Raw genomic sequence first — 17,693 nt, forward strand, 5'->3', positions numbered from 1 at the left:
CAATTTAGGATTTGGTGTTCTTTTGTCTTTTAAGTTACTCACCTTGATCAGATCCATGAAGTCATTGACTACATGTAATATAGAGCACCCCCATAGCATTGGAAAGCCTGTTTGTGGAATGCCCACGTTTCTGCCAGTTAGGCGTCGCCAGAAGTTCTTGCAGGCATCATAGAATCTTTACGGTGGTTTGTTTCATTGCTCTTTGCAGGAATTCCGAAAAAACCTGAAAGGGGTCAATGGAGGCAAAGACTTTGAACAGGACATGCTGGAGGACATGTACCATGCCATCAAGTGAGTGTTGATGTATTTATTTATTTGTTTTATCTAACTTGTAGTCCTCTCCCCCCGCAAGCGGTCTCAGAGCGGATAACAACAATGTTTGAATCTACATAAAATTACCATTTAAAACCATAAAAACTTGCAAATTCAGCAAAGGCGGCCCATATTACACGTTTCTAAAACATTTCTATGGGTGGGAAGTGAGGGACAGCCATGGTCCAGCAGATGGGGAGAAAAAACGGGAAGGAGTTACATTCCCTCTTTGTAGGTGGCCAGCCAGAAGGCTCATCCATAACCCAGCCTCAACCATATATATGCTTGGCGGAACATATGGAACACACGTTTCCCCCTAGAGGGCAGACATTGTCAGAAAGACCTCTGACTGATGAAGCACCAGTCTTACTGAGCCTTCTCCCAGAGCAGTCTGGGACTCTTGCAGGGTTCCACTCGTAACTTAGTAGGTTATTGATCTGGAATACATGTGGGGCGGGGGGGGGGTCAACACAAAAGTTTGGAAAGAAAAAATACACAAGTTTTCTGTTGTGTCTGATAGAAATGAAGAGATAGTGATGCCGGAGGAGCAGACAGGCCTTGTAAAGGAAAACTATATGTGGAGCGTGCTGTTGCATCGCGGGGCCACTGACGAAGGCATCTTTCTGCATGTGCCACCTGGCAGCTACGACCACGACCTTTTTGCCATGATTTGGGGGCCGACTGTTGCTGCTCTCTCCTATGTTTTTGACAAAAGCCTAGATGAAACAATCATCCAGAAGGCACTCTCTGGTTTCAGGTAACGCATCTCTACAGTATTCAACGGGCCCGCATTTTTGCATGTGGTTTGTCTTTACTTTAACCAATCTACAACAAAAAGGGCCACAGTGTTAAATCTAAGCTAAATGTCACCACCATTATAACCGTGTAGCTAGAAAATTACAAACAGTGCACAGGGTAAGTAGTCATCATGTAAGTATCTAGTAACAGTCCTATCAATGACACATAAAGGCATATGTAATCCTCTGTTCACACAATCAATGCAGCTGGTCATCTGCAATCCAAAATTAATATCATTTCCTGGCATAATTCACACCAAATATAAATTCTTATATCCAGCCCAATCCACAATAACACACAATCAACATGCTCCTGGTTATAAATCACATTTCGATGGCAACATCTTCTTCAGGTATGGATTGATCACAGTTGTGATGGTGACATGTGTTTCTTCAATTCGCAGTTAAGATTAAAGAGACTGTGCTATGAGAGTGTAAAAAACAGCAGTAAGTAAACTGTTTCTCTAGTCAAGTTTAACAATTGATTGCAAACATAGGGTATTAAATGACCCTTACCGCTAGTTCCCAGTTTGTACATTCAAGAAAGCAACAGCTTACTGATAAAGTTCTTCTGAAGTATACGAAGCATAAACTATTCAACAACATTCATATAATATCCAACCATTAATTTTACAGAGGAGTATTTTACAATATCAAAACCAAACGTACATACCAAACTTTATGACATTATGCTGCTCAAATCTCTCGGCAAAAGCCTTCATCCCTTCTGAAGTTGGCTGTAGTTAGTTACACCACTCTACATAGAAATGTTAAATCCCCACCAGTCTCCATCGGTATTCTTAATTCGTTTGCTCTGTTAAAGAGACAGTACAGCATTTCTTCACCCCACATGAGTAATGCTTATAGGAAAGCTGTAGAGTCTAGTGATTGGTTTAAGCATTTAGGAACTTTAGTATGAAGCCTGTAAATCAAACCAAAGCTTCTTTGCTGAAGAAAGGTGGAAACATACAGTGTTTGAGCCCAGAGAAAATACAGTCATGTAAGCCAGACTGGAAGATGGATTTCTGTGCCACCAACATTTTTTTCGGTAGTCCTAGCAAATAGATGGATTTTGTGTGTGCCTGCTTTGGACATTGCCTAATGGAAAATGAACTTCCCTCACATCTTGGCCTTGTGAAACTTGACATCAGTAAACAAATGTTGACACTTGAATGCTACTGGCTAGGCTTTTGATTATTACATTTGATGCAGATTTAATTTAGAGTAATACGAATTATGCTGACTTGGGTGGACCTGCAGAAAACTGACAGAGTAGCTACTCTTCCATTGCTGTGGTTTGTTTTTCAGAAAATGTGCCATGATTTCTGCCCATTATGGCCTGAGTGATGTTTTTGACAACCTCATAATTTCTCTCTGCAAGTTCACAGCCCTCAGCAGTGAGGTAAGTCTACAGTGGAGTGAGGTGGCCTGAAGTTGGTTTCAAACTCTAGTTTAATGCTTACTATGGTTAGTGTTAATGCTGAAAAGGGAACGAAAAATTCAAGGAAGAAAATGAGTGCATGATCCTACAGGGTAGACACAGTTCCTTAACCATGTTTGGGAATGTTAGAGTCATTCATCCATGGATATCGTTTGATTGCTTATCTAATTCAATATTCACCTGTTCCATTTGCTGGGGTAACTAAAAAAATGCACTTCAAGATCTGACAACAAAGCATTCATTTTTTGTGATAGAACCCCTAAAAAAGTGATCAATACGAACTATGACCTCAAAAGGAATTGTTGGTGATCAGAAATATATTGCTGAATAAATACAATGGCCTGTAGGTGCTTGATTGGAAAAAACTGTAATTGGGGAGGAGGGTGTCTGTTCCTTATGTTAAGGACAATCTCTTCATAGCTCAAAACTTGCTGCTGATTCATAACTAGTGCCTCCATTATATCTGAATTACTCCTTTGCTACATCTTAAAAGTTTTCCTGATTCTGAATTTGCTGTGATTATTCATTGTGTAATACAGAGCCTTATGGAGAGAGTTTAACTTTGTACCATTAAATAACCAAACTGGGTCATTTAACTCTAAATTCCTTTGCTGAAACCAGATTAAATCTTTTCACTGTAAATTACTTGGAAAAAATTACTCTCTGTGGGCACAGGCCCATTCTTTCAAATCAACCAGTTGAATAGCCTCGTAATATAATTTTAGATTTGGGACTCCCAAGATTTCGCGTATTGATTGGTTGAATTAGTATGCTCTTAGTGACCCTGGAGGGTTTTACTCAGCCAAACCAAGCTTATTATTAGCTTTTCCCAGGATGAAAAGATACGGGCACTCACTTGAAGTGGTATATTAATAAACAAATAAGTATAACCTTCATTTCAGAGGTCTGTGCATCCAGCATAAAGGTGATGTGTGCCAGAAGCTCAGTTCTTCTTTGACTTTAAAAACAGATTATAATGATTATGTTCTACTGAAGATTATAGATCTTGCTGAATCCAGACCCCAAGATACGTAACAAGTTGATTTCCCCTGAGGATTGAACAAAGCTTAGTAATCAATCAAAAAGTCAGATGATCCTTCCATCGTGGTGTGATACCTGGGTACGCATAGACCAGCACTGATTTGATGCCAAGAATGTTGTAATGCCAACAAAAGTGGTTTAATACAGTATCAAATGAAATTATTATTGAAATAGATGGCATTGGATTCTTAATTGATTTACATTTACTTTGCTTTCCATTATACTATACCCAAAGCTGTTTACAATAACAGCAAAGAACAAATCACCAACTGTGTAAATGATTAGAAGCCAAATTTTTTCCAGGCCAGCAGTAAGGTAGCAATAAAACACTGTCATTATCGATGCACTTGTTCCTTTTCAGAGTGACATAAGCTAAAGTCAGAATCTAAATGTTGACATGGCATAGGGAAGACAACGCAGCAAGGGACAAGTGTGAAGAAACATATTTACCTGTGTTTAGGTTTTGGTCATGGATGAATACTAAAAGATTATGGTATGCACTAAGGAGAAATGTACTACTAGCTAGATGTTCTGAGAGAGCATTGCAGGCAGCAAGGTCAATGGACAGAAGGAGTTTAAGAGATTTCCCAGTATTTGAAAATGGTAAAAAAACAGAGCAAAATGGATGGGCAGTGATCGGTTATAAGAGCAGAGAAACAGGGAGACAAAGTTATGGAGAGATTTGAGCAAAAAGAAAAGAACTATGTAAGATGTGAGAGGAGGGAGGGTGCATGTTTTGAATGATAGGTAAATTATATTGGTGGCAGAAGCAATAGGACCGAAGTGGGACAAAGAGTACCAGAGAGGACAACTCCAACAGTAAATGCATGGGACATCCAGTGGTGTAGCTGATTATTATGGATGGTTATTGCCAGAAGTTCTGTTGTAAGAACAAAAAAAGTGTTGATTTCATGGTATCGTTCAGGGAGAAGTAGATGGCTTAGCAACAGTGTGAATGTGGACAGCAAAGAAAGGGAAGGAATGAGAGAAAAAGATGTCTGTGGTCAGAGGGTGGATAGAGACATTGCTAAAGAATATAGAATTAATCATAGAGAAGAGGTTTGGGAGGGAATCTGGTGTTTCTGTTTGGGCATGTTAAGATGGTGACAAGACCATCCGCTAGAAATAGTAGGTAGTAGGAGATGCAGCATTAAATGGAAGAAGGGGGACAGTCAGGTAGGGCTTTTGGTGGTACAGCAAATAATCCCTGTACTATGTGGGTTTTGGATCAGATGAGATTACCCAAGGACAGGAGAGAAAATATTTGGTGACTCCAACATTCTTCACAGGATTGGTGGGGAAAGCCATTTAATATACAAAGATGGTGCCTGATTTGCCCATCTGTGCAGAGAATTTAACAACAGTGGTACAATTATAGAGTAGACCTGCTTTGTGCCCTTAGTTAAGTGATATTGCACATGCTTTAAACCTTCCTCTGGGAAGACTAGCAAGTTGAGGGAGGTTGATATGGATGAAGGTGCTGCTTAAGATACAGTGGACAAAAAACATTTTTGGTTTCATACATGATAACCTGTATCTTAAAGGATGCCTGATGGCTAACAGGGAGTTTTTGCTGCTGAGGTAAGGTTGGTTTATTTGCACCACATGGCTCCGTTCTGCCTATGGAAGAACTTCCAAATTGTTTTCCACGATAGTTCCAGATAAAATATGTTACTGTAGATAATCTTTGACATCTCCAAAGTATGAATGACTTTGGCCAGGTTCTTGTCTTGTAGGCAAGGGGCACAGTCGACATACCATTCTCCAGTGTGTCATCCACTTAATGCCAATCCTTCTGGTAAACAGCTGTTTGTTTCCTGACTGGTTCTTGGCTGATCTTTAAGAAGAGAGGGCTCCCTGACTTCTGTTTTCATATTCTCTGCAGTCCATTGAGAACCTGCCGACTGTTTTTGGAAGTAACCCAAAGGCCCACATTGCGGCAAAGACGGTGTTTCACTTGGCTCATCGCCATGGTGATATTCTGCGGGAGGGCTGGAAAAATATCATGGAGGCCCTGCTGCAGCTTTTCAGAGCAGAGCTGTTGCCAAAAACCATGGTGGAGGTAAGGAAATTGGTAGCAGGTGCCTGGGTGATTGGATTGTGCACAGAGCATTTATCTTAGTGCATTGGTTGCTGGGAAGGGACCCCATTTAGAAAGAGGTGGTTTTTGTCATGAAAAGGGAAGGAAATCCCTCAAATATTTTAGAGCAATAATTTAATTTGGTTTGGAGGCCAAAGAGCTTCACACTGTCAAGTTAAACTTTTGATGAAACAGATCGTGAGCATTAGTGTCTGCAGAGAGAGAGAATGAAAAGGGGTCCTAGTCATAACCTCCTATGAAAGAAGAGAGGGCTGAAGATTACTCCACTGTCATTGTTTTTGGCTATGACAGTTTCTGTTTCCTTTACAAGGGAAAAAAATAGCAAGGCATGTATGAGGCATTTAAAGGCAAGGTCTGTTACCTAAAATTAAGGAGGTGCTAATAGTTTTGGAGACTGGAAAGGATTATAGAATGAAATAAGGAAAACAGAAAAAAAAATTAATAGGTGGGAATTTTATTACCACAGAATTTGAAGTTTGTATTATCAGTAATAAGCCAGCTAGGAAAGGCTGTAACTCAGTAGCAGAGTGCATGCTTCCTACGTAGAACAGTGCTACACACACATAGAATATGGAAATATTGAGAAAAGAGACAAAGTTTTTTATACAATACAACGTGAATAAAGAAGTACCAACCAATAAAGTTTGGGACGCGTACAAGGCGGTTGTAAGGGGCATACTAATGGACTTAAATGGCAGAGCAAGGAAAAAGAAAGAGGAGAAAAGACAAGAGATTGAGGAGAAAATAAAGGCCAAAGAAGCACAGTTAAAAAAGAGACCAGGGAAAAAGAAAATACATCAGGAAATTAAAATTCTTCAAGAACAGTTAACAGCAATGAGTAATAAAGAATTGGAGTGGAACCTTAAAAGACTGAATCAAAAAGCTTTTGAGGGTGCTAATAAACCTGGGAAATATCTGGCATGGCAATTGAAGAAGAAAAGGGAAAAGAAAATAATAAATAAAATCTGTGAAGAAAATAAAACGTACCTGGAGCAGACTACCATTAGTAGAGCCTTTTATAAATTCTATGCTAAGCTGTATAATAAAAAAGAAGTAACCAAAGAATCAATAGCATCATATTTGGAGAAAACCAAACTTCCAGAGATCTCGGAAGCTTGGAGAAATAAGTTGAACAGTGAAGTAACTGATGAGGAAATAAGTAAGGCAATACAATCTGCAAATCTAGGAAAGGCGCCAGGGCCAGATGGACTTACGGCTAAATTTTATAAGACAATGGCCAACGAACTGGCACCATTCCTAAAAGAGGTGATGAACGGAGTTTTCAGGGATCAAAGAATTCCAGGCACTTGGAGCGAAGCGAATATATCATTGATCCCAAAAGAGGGCCAAGATCTGACCAACGTGAAAAATTACAGGCCTATATCATTACTTAACAATGATTATAAAATTTTTGCGAAGATATTGGCGGAGAGATTGAAGGGGTGGCTCTCGGAAGTCATAGAGGAAGAACAAGCAGGTTTTTTGCCGGACAGACAAATAAGAGACAATTTAAGGACAGTGATCAATGCTATTGAATACTATGACAAGCGTTGTGATAAAAAGGTTGGTTTCTTCTTTGTAGACGCTGAAAAAGCGTTTGACAATTTAAACTGGGATTTTTTGTTTGCCACTATGGAAAAGCTACAACTGGGAGAAAGATTCATCAGAGCAATTAAAGAAATTTACAGAGACCAGACTGCAGCAATTGTAGTGAATGATGAACTGACCAAGAAATTGACGATTAGTAAAGGAACAAGACAAGGTTGCCCGTTATCTCCATTGTTGTTCATTTTAGTATTGGAGATTCTGATGATACAAATACGACAAGATGAGGAAATACGAGGAATAAAAATAAAGGACTATTCATACAAGGTTAGAGCATTTGCAGATGACATAATGTTAATTGTAGAAGATCCATTGGAGAACATGCCAAAAGTGATAGATAAGATCAAGGAGTTTGGTGACTTGGCAGGTTTCTTCATTAACAAAAAGAAGTCAAAGATATTATGCAAAAACATGACTAAGCAGAAACAACAATTGTTAATGGAAACAACGGACTGTGAAGTAACTAGTAAGGTGAAATATTTGGGAGTTGAGCTGACTGCAAAAAATATAGATTTGTTCAAGAACAATTATGAAAAATTATGGACTCAGATAGAGAGAGACTTGATCAAATGGAATAGACTGAATTTGTCATGGTTGGGCAGGATTGCAGCAGTTAAGATGAATGTGTTACCAAGAGTAATGTTTTTGCTACAGACAATACCAATCATCAGAGACTCTAAACAATTTGAAAAATGGCAGAGGAAAATATCAGATTTTGTTTGGGCAGGCAAGAAGCCTCGAGTGAAAGTAAAAGTTCTACAAGATGCAAAGGAAAGAGGCGGAATGCAACTGCCCAACCTGAGACTTTATCATGATGCAATCTGCCTAGTTTGGTTAAAAGAGTGGATGACATTAAAGAATAAGAAACTATTAGCCCTAGAGGGATATAAAAAAATTTTTGGATGGCACGCATACCTATGGCATGACAAAGTAAAGGTCAACTCGATGTTCCTGCATCATTTTGTAAGGAGAAGTTTATATACAATCTGGAAGAAGTACAGAATTTACCTACAAGAAGGAACCCCCTTGTGGGTGGTTCCATACGAGGTGATAGATCCGAGAGCTGTTGATAATGAACAACAATGTTTAACGTACAAAGAAATAACTAAAACTGAAGTATCTAAACTTAGAATAAAGACGCAAGAGGAACTATCACCTAACTATGATTGGTTCCAGTACAGACAGATTAGAGACTTATACAATTCGGACTCTGCAAAAGGGGGCATACGAACAGAGAACTCGGAACTAGAGCAGACCCTTCTTAAAGAAGACAAGAAAAGAATATCCAAGGTATACCAAGTACTGTTGAAATGGTATACCGAGGATGAGATAGTTAAAACACAAATGGTGAAATGGGCTATAAACTTTAATAAAGAAATAACAATGGAGGCATGGGAATACCTGTGGAAAACTACAATGAAGACAACGACATGTATTAATATCAAAGAGAACATTTTCAAAATGATTTATCGTTGGTACATGACACCAAAGAAGATTGCGCTAGGGAACTTGAACACCTCTAATAAATGCTGGAAATGTAGGAAGCATGAGGGCTCCCTCTATCATATGTGGTGGTCGTGTGAGGTAGCTAGGCAGTTCTGGGGGGAAATAATAAGAGAAATGAGTGAAATTTTACAGTTTCAAATAAATAAGAACCCAGAACTCCTGCTGCTAAACTTGGGAATGGAGGGAATTCCAGCCCATCATAGGACGTTGATATTTTATATGACTGCAGCAGCTAGACTTTTGTATGCGCAGAAATGGAAAGTACAAGAAGTGCCAACTATTGAAGATTGGATCTACAAATTGCTGTATATGGCTGAAATGGATAAGATGACAAGAAAACTGAGAGATCTGGACTCAGGGCAGTTTAACACAGACTGGGAGAAGCTGAAACAATATCTGGAGAAGAAATGGGAGGTGGGAGGAAAACTGTGGCAGTTTGAGAACTACTGAAGTACAATAAAAGTATAAAAGAGAGGGGTGACTTTACCGGGGGAGGAAGAGAAATGTGAATTTATAAGCAGTTAGATTAATTAATTGATTGAGATATATATAGATATGTAAAGGTTAATTGATAGAATATTGATAGAGAATAATTAACGGTTTAAACATGAGGATTGAGTAATTAACAATATTTTTTTTTACTTGATAAGACTTATATGCACCAAACTGAAGGTATAGAAGAGTTAAAACGACTGACTATGTGATGAGTTATATAGAAATACTATAAAAAGAAGAAATGATTAATGTATAGAGAACAAATCAAATTGTTTGATTTAAATGTGGGAAATTTTTATGGTTTATGATATATAGAAATATTCAAAACTGGAAAATGGGACAAATTGTTTATCTAAAGAAGTATAGTTTGGATGTATAATAAGTAAAAGAGTTAAAGATGTACTGCTTAATATAATGGAGAATATATATTTGTTTTAGACAGAGGAAGTTAATAGAAGTAAGGGAAAAGGGACAGAGGGTGGGAAAGCTGTTGGAAGTCAACAAAAGGGGGGGAAAGGGAGGGGGTTAGAAACGAAAAATTAGGGGAAAATTGAATGTAATGTAATGTTAAAATATTAATGTTCTAACCCAATAAAAAATTTCTTAAAAAAAAAAAAAAGAACAGTGCTACACACTCCGTGGCTCAGGAACCACATGTGGCTCTCCTAAGCGCCATCTCCCAGTGTCACACCCAACCTGTGATTCAAGGAAGTGAGCAAGGCCTTTGCCTGGCGGGGACTGTGGTCGATTGGCATTTGGTGTCCATGTTCAGCCAGTTGTTATTGGAGGAGTGGAAAAGCTGCATGCTTTCTGGAGGTACAGGCCTCATGCTAGGGATGGAAGTAAATGTGACTCTTTTGGTTGATGGTGATTGCGCATTTGGCTCTCAGGGCCCTTTCAAGTGAGTATCCCTGATTACAGACTCCACACTTTCCAAGGGGCAGTCTGTTAACCTAAAGTGGACCATAGTAGGTTATGCTAGGTAAGAATATTGCAATTTTCTGTGCGTTGCTTCTGGGTGGAGGAAGGGAGTTATGAACCCAGCGTTCCTAGTAAGTGTCAGGTTATACCCACTATGCGTTATTGGTTTAATTCACAGGTTGAAGATTTTGTAGATCCCAATGGCAAGATCTCTCTGCAGCGTGAGGAGACACCTTCGAATCGGTGGGTAGCCAAGTTTGGGTGGCCAACAAGCAGGCAAATGTGCTCTAGTATTGCTGAATACAAGCTTGTTAGATATTGGAGAGCATACTCGTTCATCCTTCAATAAAACATGGTGTCCGTCTCTTGCAGGGGTGAGTCCACGGTGTTAAGTTTTGTTAGCTGGCTCACACTCAGCGGCCCAGAACAATCTGGCATGAGAGGGCCGTCTACAGAGAACCAGGAGGCAAAGCGAATGGCCCTGGAGTGTATAAAGGTAACGAATAGCCCGCGTGTTGGATGGCATAAGGAGGGCTTTGGGTTCTGTCTACCTGCCTGTCAGAATTGCCCTTGAAGCAAAAGGGGAAGCTGGTACCGGGTATGTGTGTCAATTCCACACCTGTATATTAAAGCAGTGTTCGCAAGCATGTTTGTGTGTGTGTGTGTGTGTGTGTGTGTGTGAGAGAGAGAGAGAGAGAGAGAGAGAGAGAGAGAGATTTTGTTCTGATGCTCTTCCTTTTAAATTTTCTCTCTTATAGCAATGCGACCCCGAGAAGTTGATCACTGAGAGCAAGTTTCTACAACTGGAGTCCCTCCAGGAACTAATGAAGGTGTGTATGAGAAAGAGAGAGAGAGAGAGAGAGATGCGCGTGCGCACATGCACGCACAGAAAGAGGCTTGCAAGCAAGTCCAGCCTTTATGGAATGATGTGTGCTAAGTGACATGAACAAAGATTCCTGTTATATGAGCACCTGGGAAATGCTGCATGCCCTTTTGGTATGAATCTGCCGCACAAGATTTGGCTAGGGGTCACTCTGGACAGGATGGCAAGCCTGCAGAGTTGTCTCTTGCCTAAACTCCTACCGTGTATTCCCAGTCATTTTCTCTGATATTACCAAGGATCCAAATACCTCTAGAAACCTCGGTAGAATTGCCACTGTTGATTAATTCAGAATGCTAGGACATCTTATTATAGTCCTCATATACACAGAGCAGATGTAAGGGAAGCTGTGCTGGGCACCATATGGAAAACCCAAGACACAGAATTATAATTCAAAATGTGTTTGTTAATAAAGGAAGGCAGAATAGAATGTATGTGGGATTTTAAAAGTTTTTGTGTTTTTGAAAACAGAAGAATTTTTTAGAATGGCACAAAGAAATAAAATGCAGACATCCTACACCGGCACAAAACTGATATATGTTATGAGCGAGTTTCAAAACAATCCATTTTTGAAATGGAGTCAGGCACAGTGCTTTAGCCCAGGCAAAGAAGCAGGAAATTCATCCCAGCCTAATGCAGTATTCTGGAAGTTGAACCTGAGCGAGGAAAAGCTACAGGCAGTAGAACCAATGGTGAATCAAAACAAGCGTATTAAAAACAAGTAAAAACAGTAAAAAACATTCCTGGGTATAAAATAAAACGGTCTATAATGATGCTGATAAAACAGTCGATATGGATATTTCCATTCCCTGTCTGACACGCGCGCAGACTTCTTGTGGTGGAATTTCCATTCCATGTCTGGCTGTAAACATATCTGTGGCTGTTCTCTGATTGCTTTAGGCTCTGATCTCTGTGACTCCTGATGAAGAAACATACGATGAAGAAGATGCTGCTTTCTGCTTGGAGATGCTTCTGAGGATCGTTCTGGAGAACAGGTGAGCCTCACAGGTGCCCCCACCACTGGCATTTTTCATTCTCATCCTGTGAATGCTGAGACCCTTGAACTTCGCCCAACCCATTAAAGGCCTCAGACCATTTTAGGCTGGGAGTGGGCAGGAAGTCTTCCTGCAGATCCCCAGGTCTGGTTGTAGGGAATGTGCCAGACTTGGGGCACAGGGGTGACGGAGAGTACCGTGATGGCCCCTCAAATAGAATAGATAGAGGAAGTCTCAGGGATCAGAATCTCCTTTTGAAGGAGGCTTGGCAGAGGGAGTTTAGCAGACAATTAAGAGTCCTGTATTGTGACCACATAGTAATTGCATGCTTTGGTTTTCTCTGTACTGGGAGAAAACCAGAATGTATAAATATTTTAGATTAATTAAGGCAGGGACTGACAACCTCCATCAAGCTGCTGGTTCCAGAGTTCCCGTTTGGGGTCTTGCGAAGAATGAGAACTTGTGCGTCTTGTAGGGATTGTCTCCAAGTTGCCGATTATGGCTTGTAGAGACCTTTATGGCTTGTAGAGATCCTATGATGCCCTTGCAAATGTATGTGGGGTCTCTTTCTGGCATGTTAAAACACGTGCCTCCCTACATAGTCCGACCCCACAGTTTCAGAAGGCAGGGGCCTGATCTGTTACAAGCTTGTGGGAAATGAAGGGGCAATAAAGAGGACCTGATGAACACTTGGGATCCCGGAGCAAGGATGGGTGGACGACTGAAGCCAAGGGAGACTCAGGCCTAGTTGCCTGACGACACAATCCCCATTTAGTGATGCTCTTGAGGCTGTCCCTTCTTGCTGTGTGAATGAGCAGAATAGGAGCGTGGGCACTTTTCTTCTGGATCCCAGGCCACCCAAAGCATGTGCCTGTGTATTTTATCACAATGTCCTTCCTCCCACCTCAGGGATCGTGTGGCCTTTGTGTGGCAGGCAGTGCGAGATCACCTCTATCACTTGTGTGTCAACGCTGTGGAATATTGCTTCCTAGTGGAGAGAGCAGTGGTGGGGCTGCTGCGTCTGGCAATTCGGCTGCTCCGAAGGGAAGAGATCAGTGCCCAGGTAAAGGGGGCTGCAGGGGCTTGACTGGATCCTTGTCTGAGAGAACTGCTTTTGTGGTGCCTCTGGTCTTCGCTGGCTTGCTTCTCCTAGCACAGATTAGCCACCCTGTAAGCACTGGAAAGGCCGGTGAGAAACTAGATACCAGTGAGATGCTGTCAGAGTTTTCCTGAAGACCCCAAAGTGGAGAAGTTAGGGAGATACTGCCTGCTGGGATCCCTTCCCACAATGTTAAGTGAGCTTGCCTGACTAGAACCCCCTGAAACAGAGTTGGTTTGAAACAGGAAGGATCTCATGTCTGGCTCTCTTTTCAGTGTGGAGCAAGAGTCCAGTAGCACCTAGAAGACTAACAAAGTTTGTGGTAGCTTTCGTGAGTCACAGCTCTCTTGCTCATACCCTTCCACACATTTTGTTAGTCTTATAGGTGCTGCTGGACTCTTGCTCTTTTCTACTGCTACGGACAGACTAACACGGCTACCCATCTTGATCTTTCAGTGTGGAGTCATAGATATCAGTCAGAATGTTTAAAGTTAAAGTGTGGCCTCTAAGCTGCCTGTTTTTTGCTACAGCTGAGGAATCAAAAGCAAAAAGCGTTCTCCCTCTGCAGCCTTTATATTCGTGATTGCAAGGCTCAAGCAAGATACCGCTGTAAACAGGAGAAGACGACTTTGCTAGTTTAATCACAGAGTTATTGTTCATTCTCCTGTCCCTAGGCAGGATTCTCCTCTGAATGCAGGCTGAGGTGTGCTGCAATCAGAGAACAAGACCCGTGTCTAAATCCCTGGCCCTCTGGTACTCACTGTTGTATCCCCCCTCCCCTCGAGCAGGTGCTGCTCTCCTTGCGTATTTTATTGATGATGAAGCCCAGCACGCTGAACAGGGTCAGCCACCAAATTGCATATGGCCTTCACGAGCTCCTCAAGACCAATGCAGCCAACATCCACTCTGGAGATGACTGGTACACACTCTTTACCCTCCTGGAATGTATTGGGTCAGGGGTGAAGCCACCCCCAGCTCTGCAGGCTACAGCAAGAGGCGAGAATGACACAGGTAAAGTTGGTCATTGATAGCAGCTTCTGTCAGATAAGTAGCTGGCATGTATGCCTTTCGCTTACTGAAATAGCCTGCGAAGTGGATAGCAAACTTTTTTGAACAGCTTTAAAAGGCAGCACCGGCTCTTGGCTAATAACCCATGGCTTTTCATCCCTGCCTTTTTTGTCATCCCTACCCACAATTCTTGTCTCAGATGCCAGTCACAATAGCAGATCAAAGTTTTGTTGTGCTGGAGTGTCCCCTTTTGATGCAGCAAGTTGCTGCGCTTGTGAACGCTGCTTTAATATACAGGTGTGGAATTGACAGACTTCGGGGAAAGAAGTGGCAGAGGTAGTGTTTTCAAGGCCCCGTGTAGTCATAGAAGGAAAAAACAAAAATGAGGAAGAGCGTACTGTTTGGTAGTTGCCCAACCTCATGACTGTCCCACCCACCCCCTAACTTTAATTTTGGTGTTTTCGCACACAAAAAAGAAATACTGGGTTGGATGTGCTCCAAAAGCCATCTACCTCAATCCAAATGGAATGACCATTTAAGTGCTCCTGCACAATCCAGACTCAGGTGTGTGTGCAACAAACAGAAATCAGGAGTGCTGGACTAATTTCAGGAAGGGAGTCAAATCACAGGCTGCAAGGACCATAGGTCAGAATATTCGAGGAAGGGGACTTCATTGCCACTCCCAGTTATCACTACTGTGTTGACTACAAACATTGTTTAAAACAATAGGGAAGAGACCAGCATCTGTCCCAAGGCATAATTGCGCTGATCCATTCTATATTCAGACCAGTGACTGGAGTAGGTGCGGTGGGTTCTGTCCCTGGATGCTTATTGCAAGGGCTTGCTCATGGCCGTTGTTGCAGGGAGGGTCATGGTTTTCTTTATAGATTGCTTTGCCCTTCTATTTCAAAAACCTTGTCCAGCCATGCAGTCTGTCTCTTGTCTGTTTTTTGAAGGTGCTCAGTCAGACAGTGAGATCTACCACCCAAATGAATCCAGCCTAGATCGTGGCTATACTTCTGATTCAGAGGTGTATGCAGATCACAGCAAGCAAGGCAAAATGCATCGTTCCGTGACTGACGTAGATGTGGTGAACAGTGGCTGGCTTGTGGTAAGTAATACTGAGGACTGTGTGGTTGCGCCTGGAGACTGTAAAAATTGCTCTTCCACCACTGGCTCCTTGCATATTGGATTCAGTGAAGCCATCCGTCTACCTAGGGGGTTTACAGTGGCAGTATATGAAGAGATGTCTTAAGGCAGAAGGAGCCCTGAGCATATAGACCGACAATTAGAAATTCCTGTGCAAAATCTGGTCCTTTTTTATGGCTTTAGGTTGCTTTGTCAAAACTGAATACTTTCTGCTCTGCAGGTTGGAAAGGATGACCTGGACAGTCCAAAAGCCATCATAGGACCCTCCAAGTTGGGCAGCTCACCCCTGGTGAATCAGTACAGTCTGACAGTAGGGCTGGATCTGGGCCCGCATAATACCAAATCTCTGATGAAGTGCGTGGAGTCTTTGTCTTTCATTGTGCGAGATGCTGCCCATGTCACACCTGAGAACTTTGAGCTTTGTGTCAAAACCATACGCATCTTCGTGGAGGCCAGTCTAAATGGAGGTGAGGTGTGGCTGTGGGCCCTGTGTGCATGATTTTGCCACTTCATGAGACTTGAGCAGTGTACAAAAGGGTCCTGGGTAACCATCAGTAAGGTGGGCACGTCACTTGATGGATAAATGCTTTGGACCTCTGTCTTCAGCACTGATGGTAGGAAGCTCATAAGCAGAGCATGAGGGAGCTAGCTATTTCTTGGTTGTCCCCACACTTTTTTTTTTTTTTTTGGTGATCAAAACCATACTTCCTCTGAGCGTGGAAGTTCAACCTAGTTAATTCAGAAAAAAATGTAGCTCATGATAAAAGCTTAAGATTCGCGGGGTGAGGGGAGGTGGTAATCCACACTACCATGTAGAGTGGCACAGAAGCGTGGGCTGATACTGCAGGCTTTGGAGACTGCAGAGGATGTACAGTTTCAGCAACTACCTTCAGAGTTAATGCCATTATCAAATCCTCTTGTCAGCATAATCCACTGCCCAGAACATGGGTTCTTGTTAGAAGTTTCTCGGTCTCCTCCCACAGTTCTTCGGTTTGCTCTCCAACCATGAGTCCCTCCATTCAGCTGCAGCATGTTTCTATGAAATAACGTTTTTTGCGGGGAAGAGTTCTTTTCTGGTGCAGTAGGTAGTAGTGTGACCCCCCACTCCTAAGGGGAGAAGGAAATTGGCATTTTTGTCTGCAAAAATCACCCAATGATTGATTTGCTGTTCAGATACGTAAAGGCTGTTTGCCTGCATAAGTATGCTCCATCCCACTTCTGTGGAGAAAAAGCTTGCATAATGTGTGTGAAACATTCCTCGGGTTTGTGCCTGGATCCTTACCTAAACTGGTCAACTTAATGGCCATCCATCAGGGGCTCCTGCTGAAGTCTGTGGACTACTGGTGCATGGCCACGTCGTGGCATTTTGCTGCTGCATGTTAAGTATGGACTAATTGCCTTGGAGTCACTGCAAAATCGGGAGGGGTGGGTATTTCTTTTTGTCACCTGCCTCATGTGCTGCCACCTACCCCGCCCTTAGAAAGAAAGGCTGGCTTCCCCCCAGCCTTTCCTCATGCCCTTTCAGTCCTTGAGGATTCAGCAGCCTACCAAGGTCAACTTACGGGTTCCTTTTTGACTTGGTGGGTATTGTGTGTTTAGGGTGCAAATCACAGGAGAAGCGGGGGAAGAGCCATAAGTATGACCCCAAAACAGCCCGTTTCAAGAAGAAAGCCAAGGAGAGGCACTCGAGGGGCTCCAGCCAGCACCAGCACCGCTCTCCCAGTGATGAGGAGGAAGAGGATGAGAGCGTCCCTGCCAGTTACCACACGGTGTCTTTACAGGTTAGTCAGGACGTAAGTATAGCCTGGATTTCTTCCTCTCCTTTCCCTGCTGTCAGTTGTCCTCGAGAAAATGACTTTGGGTGGCCCCTGCAGGATTTTCCCTTGTACTTCTGCCCTGACACTATAGTACCAAACTGGAACCCTGGGAAATGCACCATCGCCCGAGAAGGAACAGTGTCGTGCAGGGAGATTTTCCTGCCAAGAATATTAACTTAATATTAATGTCCCTGTCATTGACCGCATTAGCTTGCACTGTGTAATTGGCCTTGAGTTTCAGTGACTTACCTGCAGGCAGCTGTCACCATTGATGCTGTGCGGATGGGATGGAAAAGCGGCAGGGGTGATTTTCTGAGCTGGGTCAGATAAGTGTTGGAGACATGCCCAGGGTCCTTTAAAGCCTCAGCATGGATGCATTCTTAGGCTCGTGCTAATGCATGCCTGGCGGTGGTATTGTGATTCTGTCCTTGAAGGAGAGCTGAATACAAGGTGTGGAATTTTCTCCTGTGAGTTGGCAAAGAATGTGTGGAATTAGAGGTCTTTATGTCTTGAGGTGTGAAGAATG

At 42.3% G+C, this 17,693-nt stretch overlaps 1 protein-coding gene across 4 annotated transcripts in view; it reads left to right on the forward strand.

Moving 5' to 3' along the window:
- Positions 1-17,693, forward strand: part of GBF1 (golgi brefeldin A resistant guanine nucleotide exchange factor 1) — a 131,566-nt gene that overhangs the window by 101,107 nt on the left and 12,766 nt on the right. For 2 of the 4 annotated variants that reach the window (XM_054982227.1, XM_054982228.1), the window contains exons 21-33: positions 209-291; positions 833-1,069; positions 2,418-2,511; positions 5,477-5,653; positions 10,398-10,462; positions 10,592-10,715; positions 10,978-11,049; positions 12,000-12,094; positions 13,004-13,157; positions 13,982-14,204; positions 15,158-15,312; positions 15,571-15,817; positions 16,950-17,143. In XM_054982227.1, the coding sequence (XP_054838202.1) occupies positions 209-291; positions 833-1,069; positions 2,418-2,511; positions 5,477-5,653; positions 10,398-10,462; positions 10,592-10,715; positions 10,978-11,049; positions 12,000-12,094; positions 13,004-13,157; positions 13,982-14,204; positions 15,158-15,312; positions 15,571-15,817; positions 16,950-17,143 (1,920 nt within the window). The remainder of the gene's footprint in view (positions 1-208; positions 292-832; positions 1,070-2,417; positions 2,512-5,476; positions 5,654-10,397; positions 10,463-10,591; positions 10,716-10,977; positions 11,050-11,999; positions 12,095-13,003; positions 13,158-13,981; positions 14,205-15,157; positions 15,313-15,570; positions 15,818-16,949; positions 17,144-17,693) is intronic. The other 2 variants (XM_054982229.1, XM_054982230.1) reach the window with 1 other exon arrangement.

Source organism: Eublepharis macularius, chromosome 6, assembly GCF_028583425.1.
Source record: "Eublepharis macularius isolate TG4126 chromosome 6, MPM_Emac_v1.0, whole genome shotgun sequence".
Classification (NCBI taxonomy): Eukaryota; Metazoa; Chordata; class Lepidosauria; order Squamata; family Eublepharidae; genus Eublepharis; species Eublepharis macularius.